The sequence below is a fragment of the Telmatherina bonti genome, assembly GCF_933228915.1.
Source record: "Telmatherina bonti genome assembly, chromosome: 5".
NCBI lineage: Eukaryota > Metazoa > Chordata > Actinopteri > Atheriniformes > Telmatherinidae > Telmatherina > Telmatherina bonti.
Window position 1 is genome coordinate 1869380 of NC_136623.1, and position 13426 is coordinate 1882805.

The 13426-nt window shown below is 51.8% G+C and overlaps 1 protein-coding gene across 6 annotated transcripts in view; it reads left to right on the top strand.

Annotated features, from left to right (window-relative positions):
• Positions 1-13426, top strand: part of gon4lb (gon-4 like b) — a 163373-nt gene that overhangs the window by 45769 nt on the left and 104178 nt on the right. For all 6 annotated transcript variants that reach the window (XM_079240022.1, XM_079240023.1, XM_079240024.1 and 3 more), the window contains one exon: positions 9952-10174. In XM_079240022.1, coding sequence (XP_079096148.1) covers positions 9952-10174 — 223 coding nt within the window. The remainder of the gene's footprint in view (positions 1-9951; positions 10175-13426) is intronic.

Below are 13426 nucleotides of genomic sequence, written 5' to 3' on the forward strand. Positions count from 1 at the left end.
ATCCACTTGGAGTCCACCTGGAAAAAAGCTGGAGTCCACCTGGAAAAAAGCTGGAGTCCACCTGGAAAAAAGCTGGAGTCCACCTGGAAAAAAGCTGGAGTCCACCTGGAATCCACTTGGAGTCCACCTGGAATCCACTTGGAGTCCACCTGGAATCCACTTGGAGTCCACCTGGAATCCACTTGGAGTCCACCTGGAGTCCACTTGGAATCCACTTGGAGTCCACCTGGAATCCACTTGGAGTCCACCTGGAATCCACTTGGAGTCCACCTGGAATCCACTTGGAGTCCACCTGGAATCCACTTGGAGTCCACCTGGAATCCACTTGGAGTCCACCTGGAAAACAGCTGGAATCCACCTGGAATCCACCATGAGTCCACCTGGAGTCCACCTGGAATCCACTTGGAGTCCACCTGGAATCCACTTGGAGTCCACCTGGAATCCACTTGGAGTCCACCTGGAATCCACTTGGAGTCCACCTGGAATCCACTTGGAGTCCACCTGGAAAACAGCTGGAGTCCACCTGGAATCCACTTGGAGTCCACCTGGAAAACAGCTGGAATCCACCTGGAATCCACCATGAGTCCACCTGGAGTCCACCAGGAATCCAGCTGGAGTCCACCAGGAATCCAGCTGGAGTCCACCAGGAATCCAGCTGGAGTCCACCAGGAATCCAGCTGGAGTCCACCTGGAATCCACTTGGAGTCCACCTGGAATCCACTTGGAGTCCACCTGGAATCCACTTGGAGTCCACCTGGAATCCACTTGGAGTCCACCTGGAATCCACTTGGAGTCCACCTGGAATCCACTTGGAGTCCACCTGGAATCCACTTGGAGTCCACCTAGAATCCACTTGGAGTCCACCTGGAAAACAGCTGGAGTCCACCTGGAGTCCACCTGGAGTCCACCTGGAGTCCACCTGGAGTCCACTTGGAGTCCACCTGGAATCCACTTGGAGTCCACCTGGAATCCACTTGGAGTCCACCTGGAAAACAGCTGGAGTCCACCTGGAATCCACTTGGAGTCCACCTGGAATCCACTTGGAGTCCACCTGGAAAACAGCTGGAGTCCACCTGGAATCCACTTGGAGTCCACCTGGAATCCACTTGGAGTCCACCTGGAATCCACTTGGAGTCCACCTGGAAAGCAGCTGGAGTCCACCTGGAAAGCAGCTGGAGTCCACCTGGAAAGCAGCTGGAGTCCACCTGGAAAGCAGCTGGAGTCCACCTGGAATCCACTTGGAGTCCACCTGGAATCCACTTGGAGTCCACCTGGAATCCACTTGGAGTCCACCTGGAAAAAAGCTGGAGTCCACCTGGAATCCACTTGGAGTCCACCTGGAATCCACTTGGAGTCCACCTGGAATCCACTTGGAGTCCACCTGGAATCCACTTGGAGTCCACCTGGAAAACAGCTGGAGTCCACCTGGAAAGCAGCTGGAGTCCACCTGGAATCCACCTGGAAAGCAGCTGGAGTCCACCTGGAATCCACTTGGAGTCCACCTGGAATCCACTTGGAGTCCACCTGGAATCCACTTGGAGTCCACCTGGAAAAAAGCTGGAGTCCACCTGGAAAAAAGCTGGAGTCCACCTGGAAAAAAGCTGGAGTCCACCTGGAAAAAAGCTGGAGTCCACCTGGAAAAAAGCTGGAGTCCACCTGGAAAAAAGCTGGAGTCCACCTGGAAAAAAGCTGGAGTCCACCTGGAAAAAAGCTGGAGTCCACCTGGAAAAAAGCTGGAGTCCACCTGGAAAGCAGCTGGAGTCCACCTGGAAAGCAGCTGGAGTCCACCTGGAAAGCAGCTGGAGTCCACCTGGAATCCACCTGGAAAGCAGCTGGAGTCCACCTGGAAAGCAGCTGGAGTCCACCTGGAATCCACTTGGAGTCCACCTGGAATCCACTTGGAGTCCACCTGGAATCCACTTGGAGTCCACCTGGAATCCACTTGGAGTCCACCTGGAATCCACTTGGAGTCCACCTGGAAAGCATCTGGAGTCCACCTGGAAAGCAGCTGGAGTCCACCTGGAAAGCAGCTGGAGTCCACCTGGAAAGCAGCTGGAGTCCACCTGGAAAGCAGCTGGAGTCCACCTGGAAAGCAGCTGGAGTCCACCTGGAAAGCAGCTGGAGTCCACCTGGAAAGCAGCTGGAGTCCACCTGGAAAGCAGCTGGAGTCCACCTGGAAAGCAGCTGGAGTCCACCTGGAAAGCAGCTGGAGTCCACCTGGAAAGCAGCTGGAGTCCACCTGGAAAGCAGCTGGAGTCCACCTGGAAAGCAGCTGGAGTCCACCTGGAAAGCAGCTGGAGTCCACCTGGAATCCACTTGGAGTCCACCTGGAATCCACTTGGAGTCCACCTGGAATCCACTTGGAGTCCACCTGGAATCCACTTGGAGTCCACCTGGAATCCACCTGGAGTCCACCTGGAGTCCACCTGGAATCCACCTGGAGTCCACCTGGAATCCACTTGGAGTCCACCTGGAATCCACTTGGAGTCCACCTGGAATCCACTTGGAGTCCACCTGGAATCCACTTGGAGTCCACCTGGAGTCCACTTGGAGTCCACCTGGAATCCACTTGGAGTCCACCTGGAATCCACTTGGAGTCCACCTGGAATCCACTTGGAGTCCACCTGGAATCCACTTGGAGTCCACCTGGAAAGCAGCTGGAGTCCACCTGGAAAGCAGCTGGAGTCCACCTGGAAAGCAGCTGGAGTCCACCTGGAAAGCAGCTGGAGTCCACCTGGAAAGCAGCTGGAGTCCACCTGGAATCCACTTGGAGTCCACCTGGAATCCACTTGGAGTCCACCTGGAATCCACTTGGAGTCCACCTGGAAAAAAGCTGGAGTCCACCTGGAATCCACTTGGAGTCCACCTGGAATCCACTTGGAGTCCACCTGGAATCCACTTGGAGTCCACCTGGAATCCACTTGGAGTCCACCTGGAATCCACTTGGAGTCCACCTGGAAAACAGCTGGAGTCCACCTGGAAAGCAGCTGGAGTCCACCTGGAATCCACCTGGAAAGCAGCTGGAGTCCACCTGGAATCCACTTGGAGTCCACCTGGAATCCACATGGAGTCCACCTGGAATCCACTTGGAGTCCACCTGGAATCCACTTGGAGTCCACCTGGAATCCACTTGGAGTCCACCTGGAATCCACTTGGAGTCCACCTGGAATCCACTTGGAGTCCACCTGGAATCCACTTGGAGTCCACCTGGAATCCACTTGGAGTCCACCTGGAATCCACTTGGAATCCACTTGGAGTCCACCTGGAATCCACTTGGAATCCACCTGGAGTCCACCTGGAATCCACTTGGAGTCCACCTGGAAAGCATCTGGAGTCCACCTGGAAAGCAGCTGGAGTCCACCTGGAAAGCAGCTGGAGTCCACCTGGAAAGCAGCTGGAGTCCACCTGGAAAACAGCTGGAGTCCACCTGGAAAGCAGCTGGAGTCCACCTGGAAAGCAGCTGGAGTCCACCTGGAAAGCAGCTGGAGTCCACCTGGAAAGCAGCTGGAGTCCACCTGGAAAGCAGCTGGAGTCCACCTGGAAAGCAGCTGGAGTCCACCTGGAAAGCAGCTGGAGTCCACCTGGAAAGCAGCTGGAGTCCACCTGGAAAGCAGCTGGAGTCCACCTGGAAAGCAGCTGGAGTCCACCTGGAAAGCAGCTGGAGTCCACCTGGAAAGCAGCTGGAGTCCACCTGGAAAGCAGCTGGAGTCCACCTGGAATCCACTTGGAGTCCACCTGGAATCCACTTGGAGTCCACCTGGAATCCACTTGGAGTCCACCTGGAATCCACTTGGAGTCCACCTGGAAAACAGCTGGAGTCCACCTGGAAAACAGCTGGAGTCCACCTGGAAAACAGCTGGAGTCCACCTGGAATCCACTTGGAGTCCACCTGGAATCCACTTGGAGTCCACCTGGAATCCACTTGGAGTCCACCTGGAATCCACTTGGAGTCCACCTGGAAAGCAGCTGGAGTCCACCTGGAAAGCAGCTGGAGTCCACCTGGAAAGCAGCTGGAGTCCACCTGGAAAGCAGCTGGAGTCCACCTGGAAAGCAGCTGGAGTCCACCTGGAAAGCAGCTGGAATCCACTTGGAGTCCACCTGGAATCCACTTGGAGTCCACCTGGAATCCACTTGGAGTCCACCTGGAATCCACTTGGAGTCCACCTGGAATCCACTTGGAGTCCACCTGGAAAAAAGCTGGAGTCCACCTGGAATCCACTTGGAGTCCACCTGGAATCCACTTGGAGTCCACCTGGAATCCACTTGGAGTCCACCTGGAATCCACTTGGAGTCCACCTGGAATCCACTTGGAGTCCACCTGGAAAGCAGCTGGAGTCCACCTGGAAAGCAGCTGGAGTCCACCTGGAATCCACCTGGAAAGCAGCTGGAATCCACTTGGAGTCCACCTGGAATCCACTTGGAGTCCACCTGGAATCCACTTGGAGTCCACCTGGAATCCACTTGGAGTCCACCTGGAATCCACTTGGAGTCCACCTGGAAAAAAGCTGGAGTCCACCTGGAAAAAAGCTGGAGTCCACCTGGAAAAAAGCTGGAGTCCACCTGGAAAAAAGCTGGAGTCCACCTGGAAAAAAGCTGGAGTCCACCTGGAAAAAAGCTGGAGTCCACCTGGAAAAAAGCTGGAGTCCACCTGGAAAAAAGCTGGAGTCCACCTGGAAAAAAGCTGGAGTCCACCTGGAAAAAAGCTGGAGTCCACCTGGAAAAAAGCTGGAGTCCACCTGGAAAAAAGCTGGAGTCCACCTGGAAAAAAGCTGGAGTCCACCTGGAAAAAAGCTGGAGTCCACCTGGAAAGCAGCTGGAGTCCACCTGGAAAGCAGCTGGAGTCCACCTGGAAAGCAGCTGGAGTCCACCTGGAAAGCAGCTGGAGTCCACCTGGAAAGCAGCTGGAGTCCACCTGGAAAGCAGCTGGAGTCCACCTGGAAAGCAGCTGGAGTCCACCTGGAAAGCAGCTGGAGTCCACCTGGAAAGCAGCTGGAGTCCACCTGGAAAGCAGCTGGAGTCCACCTGGAAAGCAGCTGGAGTCCACCTGGAAAGCAGCTGGAGTCCACCTGGAAAGCAGCTGGAGTCCACCTGGAATCCACCTGGAAAGCAGCTGGAGTCCACCTGGAATCCACTTGGAGTCCACCTGGAATCCACTTGGAGTCCACCTGGAGTCCACCTGGAATCCACCTGGAGTCCACCTGGAAAGCATCTGGAGTCCACCTGGAAAGCAGCTGGAGTCCACCTGGAAAGCAGCTGGAGTCCACCTGGAAAGCAGCTGGAGTCCACCTGGAAAGCAGCTGGAGTCCACCTGGAAAGCAGCTGGAGTCCACCTGGAAAGCAGCTGGAGTCCACCTGGAAAGCAGCTGGAGTCCACCTGGAAAGCAGCTGGAGTCCACCTGGAAAGCAGCTGGAGTCCACCTGGAAAGCAGCTGGAGTCCACCTGGAAAGCAGCTGGAGTCCACCTGGAAAGCAGCTGGAGTCCACCTGGAAAGCAGCTGGAGTCCACCTGGAAAGCAGCTGGAGTCCACCTGGAAAGCAGCTGGAGTCCACCTGGAAAGCAGCTGGAGTCCACCTGGAAAGCAGCTGGAGTCCACCTGGAAAGCAGCTGGAGTCCACCTGGAAAGCAGCTGGAGTCCACCTGGAAAGCAGCTGGAGTCCACCTGGAAAGCAGCTGGAGTCCACCTGGAAAGCAGCTGGAGTCCACCTGGAAAGCAGCTGGAGTCCACCTGGAATCCACTTGGAGTCCACCTGGAATCCACTTGGAGTCCACCTGGAATCCACTTGGAGTCCACCTGGAATCCACTTGGAGTCCACCTGGAATCCACTTGGAGTCCACCTGGAATCCACTTGGAGTCCACCTGGAAAACAGCTGGAGTCCACCTGGAATCCACTTGGAGTCCACCTGGAATCCACTTGGAGTCCACCTGGAGTCCACTTGGAGTCCACCTGGAGTCCACCTGGAAAACAGCTGGAGTCCACCTGGAATCCACTTGGAGTCCACCTGGAATCCACTTGGAGTCCGCCTGGAATCCACTTGGAGTCCGCCTGGAATCCACTTGGAGTCCGCCTGGAATCCACTTGGAGTCCGCCTGGAATCCACTTGGAGTCCGCCTGGAATCCACTTGGAGTCCACCTGGAATCCACTTGGAGTCCACCTGGAGTCCACTTGGAATCCACTTGGAGTCCACTTGGAATCCACTTGGAGTCCACCTGGAATCCACTTGGAGTCCACCTGGAATCCACTTGGAGTCCACCTGGAAAACAGCTGGAGTCCACCTGGAATCCACTTGGAGTCCACCTGGAATCCACTTGGAGTCCACCTGGAATCCACTTGGAGTCCACCTGGAATCCACTTGGAGTCCACCTGGAATCCACTTGGAGTCCACCTGGAATCCACTTGGAGTCCACCTGGAATCCTCTTGGAGTCCACCTGGAAAACAGCTGGAGTCCACCTGGAATCCACTTGGAGTCCACCTGGAAAAAAGCTGGAGTCCACCTGGAATCCACTTGGAGTCCACCTGGAATCCACTTGGAGTCCACCTGGAAAAAAGCTGGAGTCCACCTGGAAAAAAGCTGGAGTCCACCTGGAAAAAAGCTGGAGTCCACCTGGAAAAAAGCTGGAGTCCACCTGGAAAAAAGCTGGAGTCCACCTGGAAAAAAGCTGGAGTCCACCTGGAAAAAAGCTGGAGTCCACCTGGAAAAAAGCTGGAGTCCACCTGGAAAACAGCTGGAGTCCACCTGGAATCCACTTGGAGTCCACCTGGAATCCACTTGGAGTCCACCTGGAATCCACTTGGAGTCCACCTGGAAAACAGCTGGAGTCCACCTGGAAAACAGCTGGAGTCCACCTGGAATCCACTTGGAGTCCACCTGGAATCCACTTGGAGTCCACCTGGAATCCACTTGGAGTCCACCTGGAATCCACTTGGAGTCCACCTGGAATCCACTTGGAGTCCACCTGGAAAACAGCTGGAGTCCACCTGGAATCCACTTGGAGTCCACCTGGAATCCACTTGGAGTCCACCTGGAAAACAGCTGGAGTCCACCTGGAAAACAGCTGGAGTCCACCTGGAATCCACTTGGAGTCCACCTGGAAAACAGCTGGAGTCCACCTGGAATCCACTTGGAGTCCACCTGGAATCCACTTGGAGTCCACCTGGAATCCACTTGGAGTCCACCTGGAATCCACTTGGAGTCCACCTGGAAAACAGCTGGAGTCCACCTGGAATCCACTTGGAGTCCACCTGGAATCCACTTGGAGTCCACCTGGAATCCACTTGGAGTCCACCTGGAAAACAGCTGGAATCCACCTGGAATCCACTTGGAGTCCACCTGGAATCCACTTGGAGTCCACCTGGAAAACAGCTGGAGTCCACCTGGAATCCACTTGGAGTCCACCTGGAATCCACTTGGAGTCCACCTGGAATCCACTTGGAGTCCACCTGGAATCCTCTTGGAGTCAACCTGGAAAACAGCTGGAGTCCACCTGGAATCCACTTGGAGTCCACCTGGAAAACAGCTGGAGTCCACCTGGAATCCACTTGGAGTCCACCTGGAATCCACTTGGAGTCCACCTGGAATCCACTTGGAGTCCACCTGGAAAACAGCTGGAGTCCACCTGGAATCCACTTGGAGTCCACCTGGAATCCACTTGGAGTCCACCTGGAAAACAGCTGGAATCCACCTGGAATCCACTTGGAGTCCAGCACAACCCTGGTCCAGGTGGACTCCAGGTGGACTCCAGGTGGACTCCAGGTAATAAAGAGTTTGATCAGAAACAGATGTTATAGATTAATGATGCCAACTAGCAAATATGAAATGTTCCAGATCAATAAAAATACTCCAAAGTGGTGGACGGTAAGAAGCAACATGACACAGCGGTTGTGCTGGTCCTCCATGACGCTGGTTGTGCTGGTCCTCCATGACGGCGGTTGTGCTGGTCCTCCATGACGCTGGTTGTGCTGGTCCTCCATGACGGCGGTTGTGCTGGTCCTCCATGACGGCGGTTGTGCTGGTCCTCCATGACGGCGGTTGTGCTGGTCCTCCATGACGGCGGTTGTGCTGGTCCTCCATGACGGCGGTTGTGCTGGTCCTCCATGACGCTGGTTGTGCTGGTCCTCCATGACGGCGGTTGTGCTGGTCCTCCATGACGGCGGTTGTGCTGGTCCTCCATGACGCTGGTTGTGCTGGTCCTCCATGACGGCGGTTGTGCTGGTCCTCCATGACGGCGGTTGTGCTGGTCCTCCATGACGCTGGTTGTGCTGGTACTCCATGACGGCGGTTGTGCTGGTCCTCCATGACGCTGGTTGTGCTGGTCCTCCATGACGCTGGTTGTGCTGGTCCTCCATGACGCTGGTTGTGCTGGTCCTCCATGACGCTGGTTGTGCTGGTCCTCCATGACGGCGGTTGTGCTGGTCCTCCATGACGCTGGTTGTGCTGGTCCTCCATGACGCTGGTTGTGCTGGTCCTCCATGACGCTGGTTGTGCTGGTCCTCCATGACGCTGGTTGTGCTGGTCCTCCATGACGCTGGTTGTGCTGGTCCTCCATGACGCTGGTTGTGCTGGTCCTCCATGACGGCGGTTGTGCTGGTCCTCCATGACGCTGGTTGTGCTGGTCCTCCATGACGGCGGTTGTGCTGGTCCTCCATGACGCTGGTTGTGCTGGTCCTCCATGACGGCGGTTGTGCTGGTCCTCCATGACGGCGGTTGTGCTGGTACTCCATGACGGCGGTTGTGCTGGTCCTCCATGACGCTGGTTGTGCTGGTCCTCCATGACGCTGGTTGTGCTGGTACTCCATGACGGCGGTTGTGCTGGTCCTCCATGACGGCGGTTGTGCTGGTCCTCCATGACGGCGGTTGTGCTGGTCCTCCATGACGCTGGTTGTGCTGGTCCTCCATGACGCTGGTTGTGCTGGTCCTCCATGACGGCGGTTGTGCTGGTCCTCCATGACGCTGGTTGTGCTGGTCCTCCATGACGGCGGTTGTGCTGGTCCTCCATGACGCTGGTTGTGCTGGTACTCCATGACGCTGGTTGTGCTGGTCCTCCATGACGCTGGTTGTGCTGGTCCTCCATGACGCTGGTTGTGCTGGTCCTCCATGACGGCGGTTGTGCTGGTCCTCCATGACGGCGGTTGTGCTGGTCCTCCATGACGGCGGTTGTGCTGGTCCTCCATGACGGCGGTTGTGCTGGTCCTCCATGACGGCGGTTGTGCTGGTCCTCCATGACGCTGGTTGTGCTGGTCCTCCATGACGCTGGTTGTGCTGGTCCTCCATGACGGCGGTTGTGCTGGTCCTCCATGACGCTGGTTGTGCTGGTCCTCCATGACGCTGGTTGTGCTGGTCCTCCATGACGGCGGTTGTGCTGGTCCTCCATGACGCTGGTTGTGCTGGTCCTCCATGACGGCGGTTGTGCTGGTCCTCCATGACGCTGGTTGTGCTGGTCCTCCATGACGCTGGTTGTGCTGGTCCTCCATGACGGCGGTTGTGCTGGTCCTCCATGACGCTGGTTGTGCTGGTCCTCCTGTTGGGACGGTCCAGCAGAGAAGTGCTGCGACTGTTTGGGTCAGGAGGAAGAAAAACGTCCTCTGCTGCTTCTTCATCTCCCAGAAGACATGAAGATCAATCAGCTGGGAGGAAACATGCAGCTTCAACTTGTCTGTTGTTTTAAATCTTCTAAAGTAAAGTGAGTTCCACCTCGTTTCATTTGAAATGAAGGACTAGATGTTTGCGTCAGAGGTTAAGTCAGTAGCCAGCGCTAGCAGCAGTGTGCTCACAGCACAGAACTTGTTAACCATGTTAACTCAGCTAACTTGCTGAACAAGTACAGACTGGATACTGCTTTCCATGGTGGTCACAGTCAGCACGCATCATTTGGTAATAAGATGTCAGATGTTTGTAAGCAGTTGTAAATACACACCTGGATGCAGAGTTGAACTTTCCTCCTGTCTGCAGATTTGAGGCGCCGTTAGCCAGCATGCTAACAGAGCGACGGCAGATGGTAAGGAAACAGTACGAAGCTCTGCAGCAGAGGAGAGCGCTGCACGAAACAAGCAACCATCAAAATCCAAACCTGACAGACCCATCTGTCGCCGTGTTGGTTCTGCCGAGTCCGTTCTGTCCTGCCCTCCTCCTGGACCACGCCCAGAAACTGCAGCTTCAGCAGCAGCTGCAGCAGGTACGTCAGTCCAGACAGGTCACCTCTAGAAACAGATGTTTCCTTCCAGCTGTTGGAGTGGAAATTAAGGATGTCTTATGTATATTGATTTCCTGTTGGACACAGTAATCTCATGTGTCACTTTGTGAGGTTATGTTGAACATAAGCATTATTTTATTACTTATGGTAGGAGGCTTCATGATACCTCACATGATCAGAACCTCAGAAAGAAGGTGGTGTGCATTAAGTCAAAAGGTTCTGGTCAGCATCTTGCTTCAGCCCAGATAAAGCAAACATGAAGGGATCTTAAAGTAAAACCTAAAAATAATAAGGAATATTCGGAGTACAACTAGACATGTCAGCTTTGACTGAATGCAGTTAATCGTATTAACACTGATGTGTTTCGGTTTCTTTTATTATTCTTTATTAGTGTGAATGCTTTTCAGACATTCACAGTATTGAGATCCTGTTCTTTATTCTTGTTTCAAGCATTCACACAATTATTTTCATGTTTCTTTATTATCATTATTATTATTATTATTATAATTTTTATTATTATTATTTGTTCTTCTTTTGTATGTTTTTGTCGGCAAACTTTGTGCTATTTCTACAATTTTAGTAGCAAAACATTCTGCTCATTTGTCATCAGTGTTGTGCAAATCATGAACTATTCATTCATGATTTGCACAACACTGAGAATCACTTTACTGAATCATGAATCACGATTCTTCATCACTACTGACTCATTAATTCACTTGACTCTGCTGCTGCTAACTAACGAAGAGTCAGAAACTTCTCAATTAGAAACAATTAAATTGTTTCATGTGTGTGAGTTCTGGAGGAATAGTAGAATATCGTCATCATAAAGGCTTATTTTATGAACTGTATTTTTGGACTGGATGCCCTTTTTAGTTTGATTCTGTCTAATTGCAGTCGGCAGTGGTTCAATAAATACCACAAAAAGTGAAGGAGAGAGTGGACAACCTTGTCTGGTGCCCCTTTGTAGATTAAAACTGGAAGAGGTTTGATCCTTTGTTTTGACCCTTGCTTTAGGGGAGCTGGAAAGGATTGTGATTCAGTTAACAAAGAGGGTCCAAAAATAAATCTGTTTCAAGTAGTGAGTTTAAACTTCCTGTTACTCGACCAAAAGCCTTCTCTGCATCCAGAGATACTATTGCTGTTTCCAGGTTATTGATAGAGTAATCTATTATATTGATGAGCCTCCGCATGTTGACAGAGGAATATCTGCCTTTTATAAAGCCTGTTAGATCAGGGTGTATAATGAAATACTTTGTCTAACCTTGCAGGTAAGGCTTTGCAGATTATTTTAAGGCCTACATTGGTCAGTGAAATGGGTCTGTAGCGAGACAGAAGTGTGGAGTGTTTGCCTGGTTTTAACAGGATAATAATGTTGACAGAGTTCATGTTTGGGGGCAAGTAGCCATTTTCCTTTATCTGTGTCACTCTTTTGAAGAATGTAGAGGCCAGTATGGCAGAGTACTTTATAGAACTCTGCTGGGAAGCCATCTGGTCCTGGAGCTTTTTACATGGCATATGTATGTAACTCCTCTACTCTGAGGGGGGAGTTTTAAGCCTGTTCCATCCTCCACGAGAAGCCAGAACTTTTTCCTTGTTCTCGAGGCTCCGAGAAGAAAATGACGTCATTTTGTTCTGTTTGTGGGACTTCCACAAGTGAGTAAATCTGACCTGTCTGTGAGCAGACGAGTTTTCAGGTAGAGATTAAGTTTCATGTCTCTACATATCCTCAAATCTTTACAGGTTTGGTCAAGCCAAGAAAGATGTTTTGACCTTTCTTGGCTCTGAAGTTAAGTTTCCTGGTAAAGGAGGACTAATGGCTTTTCAGCCGATAGGAGTTAAGGAGGTGGACAGAGGCAGTTTTCAGCACACTATATTGTATCAGTGGTTTCTTGTGAATGAGAAACAGCAGGGTCGGGGCTGTTGTTATGACAACTAATGAGCAGTCAGTTGACCTTTCACCTGATTCCTCCAGTATTGTTCATTCCACAGATTTTATATAAAAGATGGGCAGAGCCTCCAAGAAGAGCTGAAAGGAAACTACTAGGCTGTTCCCACCATTGATGTGGCTGTAGCGTGATGCCTTACCTTTTACCAGTAAAATTATGTGACAATAGCATCCAAAATGACTATTCTATGACTGCTTTGCAGTTCATATGTTCAGGCGCTCTCCAAAATGGCCACTTTGGATAATTCAAACTCCAGAACACTCCAACATACAGTCATTCCTCTTGAAGGAGCTGGTCCTTCTTCATCTGAAGAGCTGGTGGTTTTCCACTCAGAATCACATAACAGACTAATAAAGACAAACAAAAAGTTTGGTTATCTCACATTAGTTCCTGTGACTATAATAAGTATGTTCTAACACATGCATCTCTGCACACGTATGCACATAATCAGAGTATGAAAGCGTCCAACCAAAAACACGCAGATAAATCAGCAGCAGCTTATTTTCTTTTTATGATTTTGTATTTATGAACAAATGTTTACAACTGGAGGGAAATAGAGGTGTTGAACTGCTGCGTCTCTTCGATAACTAGTATTTCTGCTTCACACACACTTGGACTGAACGAAAGCCGCATGAACCAGCAGTCTTATGTTTTAGAGCCGAGACCCCAAGTTTTGTAACAAACCAGGTCCCACGTCTTTAGCAGACCCAACAGAACCACTGCAGATACACAACAGTGAGAATGTAAACAAAGGAAAGCTGAGATGAACAACAACAAAGTTACTTATTTCTCCTTTTTTTTAAAATGATTTTTATCTAAACAGCTTATAAAGACACCGTAGCTGCATACAGAAGTTCTTACTTTTCATGTTCTCACATCTTCTTCTGCAGTCAGAGACGTCTTCCTCTGTAAAAATCACTGTTCCTCCGTAAACATGTCCGTAATTTCTGCTTTTTGCCGTGTTTTGCAAAAGTTCATACAGAGAAAAAGCGGACAAAAAGGCTTCTTCTGCTTTTGTGCACGGGTGAACACAAGTACGCACGATATTGGACGAGCATGATATAAAAAGAAAAACGAAAAATGGCCCGCGGGCGGGCCGCCAACGGTTAAGCGGTTAAGTCGCTGAGAGGTTTCGAGTCCTGTAATATTCATGACATGCTTGGTGGGTAGACCGACAGAGATACTGGATCCGGGTTGCGTTTCAGGTATTTATTTCAGCTTTCAGCGTTGTTGGCATACAGACAGTGTGAACACTGCCGATTCATTGACGTAAAATAAACTGGAATGA